Source organism: Sturnira hondurensis, unplaced genomic scaffold (assembly GCF_014824575.4).
Source record: "Sturnira hondurensis isolate 20B ecotype Veracruz unplaced genomic scaffold, ASM1482457v3 Scaffold0008948, whole genome shotgun sequence".
Taxonomy (NCBI): Eukaryota; Metazoa; Chordata; class Mammalia; order Chiroptera; family Phyllostomidae; genus Sturnira; species Sturnira hondurensis.
Window position 1 is genome coordinate 4601842 of NW_028081579.1, and position 4586 is coordinate 4606427.

Sequence of the window (4586 nt, forward strand, 5' to 3'; positions counted from 1 at the left end):
TCTGTTTCCTCCAGGGCCAACCTCGCAATCTAGCGTGTCTCGGCCCTCAACAGCCTGGCCGCAGTGGCATCTGCAGCAGCAGTACCTGCCGGCTTTCTGAGGGGTGGCACTTGTTAATGTGTCGGGTCAGCCCCGGGGAGCTAAAAAAAGTGGACGGGCAGTGCTTGCAGGAGAAAATTTGCTGAGCACTCCCGTCGGGTGCCCCTCCCGGGCTCGGAGCTTCTGGGGGTGGCCCGGCCAAAGCCGGCAGGAGCAGTTCGTCCCGGACAGCATGCCACAGCCTGTGCTTGTCCCTGATGTCTGCAGAAGGGAAGTGCGCCCCGCACAGTGGGCAAGCGAAGGCCAGTGGGGCGCCGCGTTCGGAGCCAAAGCCTGGGGCAAGCGCACGGGCCGAGGCCGCGTCGTGAGTGCCCAGATGCTTGCGCAGATAGGCTTGGCGACGGAACTTTTTGTGGCAATAGGGGCACAAGAAGATCTCAGGTTCCCCGACACTGCTGGCAGTGCTCGGCCCAGGCACCCGGCTCCCTAACACCCCCTCCGAGTAGGGAACCCGAGGGAGCGGTGCCTCGAGGTGAGACAACACCTGGAGGCTCGGGGCCTGGGCGCTGTCTGGGCGCTGCTCTGCCCCGGAGCTGTCCCTGGGCTGCAGGTGCTGATTTTCTGTCTGTTCTGCCCGGCTGTTCTCCTTCCCCTTCGCCAGAAAAGCAACAGGCCCGGGATCCGGAGAGGACGAAGGAGGAAGCTTCCCGTCAATCGAGGAGACCGTGGCCGCGTTTGCCACTGTAGGACGGGGCTTGTGCCAGCGGCGATGGGAGGCGAGGTTCGCTGGGCAGCTAAAGACCTTGTCGCACTCCGGGCAGCGGTACTCAACGCGGACAATGCGGGAGCAGCGATGCTGAGCCAGCGCGAAGGGGTCCGCGTACTGCTCCTTGCACAGCTGGCAGATGAACTCCCCCAGTGGCGTGCGGCCACCCGCCGGGCCCCGGGACAGGGTTCCGGGCTCCTCCTCCTTGATCTTCAGGCCCAGAACCGGAGATGTGGTCACTTCATCCGCGAAGCTCAACTTCCTCACAGCCTTTGGCTTCTTGACTCCCGCAGCCGCAAGTCCAGACACGCAGCCCGGAGGCGCCTTGGCGCGGCGTTCGCCGGCCGCGGGCCGCTTCAGGCTGTGCAGGGCGGCGGAGAGGGGCGCCGGGTCCGGATGAAGCGCGGGCTCTGGGAACGGTGCCTGGAGAGGCAGCTGGAACTGCTCCCTTGAGGTTGGTAGGGCTGCTGGTGCCACTGAACAAGAAAAAGCAGCCACGGCGGCGCCCCCGGGGAAAGACTCCGCCGAGACTGGCGAGCTGAGGCAGCGCTCCAGAAACGCCCGGCGCAGCTCCGTGCCCACCGGCTTCGCAGGGCTGGAGCTGGGCTTGGGACCCTCCCTGCCATCCACCCTCCACTCTGCACCTTCCCGCCCGAGCGGTCCCGGGCTCACCCCCGCGGCCCGACACGGCGACCCCAACAGTTCCCGGGCTGCCACTTCCTCCAGCCCCTTTCCGGGCTCCTCCGGGCTAGGGGGTGCCGGCCGCTCTGTATCCGGCTTCGGGGCACGGGAAGCCTCCTTGGGGAAGGGCGGCGCCCCCTGGGGCTCCGGCTTGGGGAAGACCCGCTGCGCTAGGCGCACGCGGTAAGCGCCGCCTGTCCGTTTAGTTCGCTTCACCAGGAAGCCCCTTGGCATGGCGGAGTCGAGGGCGCTCGGGGGGCACGGAGTAACGGGGGTGCCACAGGGGCTGAAAAAGGGCAAGCACCGCAGCCACCCAAGCTTCGTGGCGGTCATGCACCCGCAGCCTTTATAGCTGAGACGCAGGCCAGGCGACCGCTGGGCCGTCTGGGGGCTGGGCCGCCCAATCAGGAGTGGGAGCGGGCGCCCTGGGCGGGGTTTTCGACCGGTGGGCTCACAGGGGTCCGCCCGGCGGGCAGCGAGCACGGCTCTGCCCGCCTCCCGGCCTCCGCACCGCCCAGCCCCAGCAGGTGGCTCAGGGGCTGCTGACGGCACCTCCCCCTGCCACCCAACCGGTAACGCAAGAAGGTAAGGTCCGAAGTGTGCGGAGGCTCGACACCCCTCACCTCAGCCTCCACCGGGGACCTAGGAGGAACCCTGCTGGGGGCCACCCACCGGCGCCCTCCTTGCGGGCTGTGGCGCTGCTGCCCGGGTGTGTAGGGTCCAGATGGGAGAGCGCCCCCACCCCCGAGAGCAGAGCTGAGAGGTACGGGCGGCGGCTTCCGGGAGGCGACCGGGTGGGTATCAGCCTGGGAATGGGTGTACGTCCTCTGCCGGAATTGAGCTGATGAGAAGCTGCGACCGAGCGGCAGGGCTGCTAAATCCACCACCCTTTCCCCACACTTGACGGCAGCAGCAGGTCTGCCATCCAGTATCGATCGAGGCTGCGCGCGTCTGTGATACTATGAGAATTCATCTGGGAAGAAGGGCTCTCAGTGCGGGAGAGCCTGCGTGCTGGCAAGCCTCTGGAGCTCAGGACGCCAGCAGGTTGCCGGGCCCCAGCCCTCAGGGCTTATAAATGCCCCCTCCCAGATGGGAGCAGGAGTGGGGAGAGGAAAGTAGAATCTAATTTTCCACTGTCCTCAGATAAAGTGGCTTATCCGCTCACACCTTCCACTTGTACTACCCAGAGACATGACTTAGTGCCTAACTGGCCTGTTTAGAGCATGGAGTAGACTCGACTGAGAAATACGGTGGAATCAGGATTATGCCTGCTTCCCTTATATAAGTGATACTTTGCGAAATGTGTGCTGTAGACCAGACGCCGAAAATTCTCATCCAGCACTCCTTAACGTGCCCCACATTGCTTTAAGCACTAGAAGACACTTGACAGTTTGTAATACTAGCTGACAACGAGATAATTACAAAATATATGACACGTATAATAAAGTTCCCAAATCCATAATATACATAATAATAGATATAAATACAATGTGGGAATAAGAAGGGGAAAGAACTGTGTGTTCAGGTCTCCTGACAAAATCGAATCGGAGAAACAGACTGAGCCACGTGTTTTCAAAGGTGACTATAGCCAAACAGATCTAGTCCTCAATAATACACACCATCCTCCTTCTAGTGAACAGTGTTTTTACAGGGAGAACATTATTTTTAAGCAGATTTGGAAGTAATTATGTATTTGTTAATCATTGACTATACTTTAGGCACTCTACTTAATCCCCAATTTTTTCATACATGAGCTCAAAAAACAAGGATATATTATTAATCTCCTTTTTTTGATGAAGGGATGGAGCTATAGAGAAATTCAAGAACTGCTAAAAAGTCACCAAGAGCCCAGATTCAAATCAAATTCCGGCCAATTCCAAATTTCACTTTTTCACTACACCATGGGGCTTCAAACTATTTTTTTTTCTGATCAGATCCCACAATAAGAAATATATTTTACAGTACACATATAACAAACAAAAAATTCACAAAATAATACACTTAACTAGGGGCCCTGTATTCTTGTTTTTCTATTCAGTTCTTTTTTTTTTTAATGTTGATCGTAGCACACAAATTGCTTTCGTACTTACTAACAGAGTAGGACCCACAGTTTGAAAAATACCATCATTATGGTATTTTCTATTAAGTAGCATGAAATCATATAAAATTAACTAACCAACCTGACACTTTGTAATCAAAATGAATATTCTGAATCTCTATTTAAACCAGCCTTTGCACTTCTAGATCTATACACAACAGGACTGAACACAGGGACTGAAACATACTTACACACGCATGTCCATTGTAGCCTTATTCACAATGGCCCAAAGACTTGGGGGGGGGGGACGCACTGTCCAACACAGATAAATATGTAAACAAAATGTGGTATATGCAAATGACAGAATAGTGCTCAGCCCTAAAAAAGAGGATGAAATGCTGATACTTAGAGCATGGATGAATCTACAAAAATTATACTAAGTAAAATGAGTCAGACACCAAAGGACAAGTATTATAAGGTTTCACTTACATGAAATATCTAAAAGAGGCAAATTCATTAAGATAGAAAGTAGATTGTTTATTGGCTATCAGGGGCTGTGGGAATAGGAACTCAGCTTAATGGTTATAGAATTTCTTTTGGGATGATCAAGTTTTGTTAATCAATAGTAGTGATTGACGGACAATACTGTGAACACAACTGATGCCCCTGAATTATACACTTAAAAATGTTAAAGTGTAACATTTTATTATATTTATTATTATAAAATGTAACATTTTTGTTATATTTTTACCACAATAAAAAGTTTCACACATGCGCACACAAAAGAATAGAAGGGAAAGTCACGGCATGTGAGATTAGAAAAAGAATATAAAGGATCAGGTCATGTACTTTGGACTTTATTACATATAGAACAGGCCAGGAGAGCCACTTAAGGTTTTAAAGCCAGGGAGTGACATTTGGTTTTGAAATCGCATGAAGGAAACTACCTTTAGCTGTGCTTTCTGCCAGAGAGAGAAAGGGAAATGCAGATACATGAGCCTCTTCTTCTCAGTCCTTCTCCTTTTAAACAACTGAGAATGTGTGTCTGTTTCTAGGGGGAAA

At 53.6% G+C, this 4586-nt stretch overlaps 1 protein-coding gene across 1 annotated transcript; it reads right to left on the reverse strand.

The window, feature by feature from the left end:
* Positions 1–1720, reverse strand: INSM2 (INSM transcriptional repressor 2). Its single transcript, XM_037056395.1, has one exon. It carries the CDS (start codon positions 1718–1720, stop codon positions 47–49), a length of 1674 nt encoding a protein of 557 aa, XP_036912290.1. The 3' UTR covers positions 1–46.
* Between the last annotated feature and the right edge of the window lie 2866 nt (positions 1721–4586).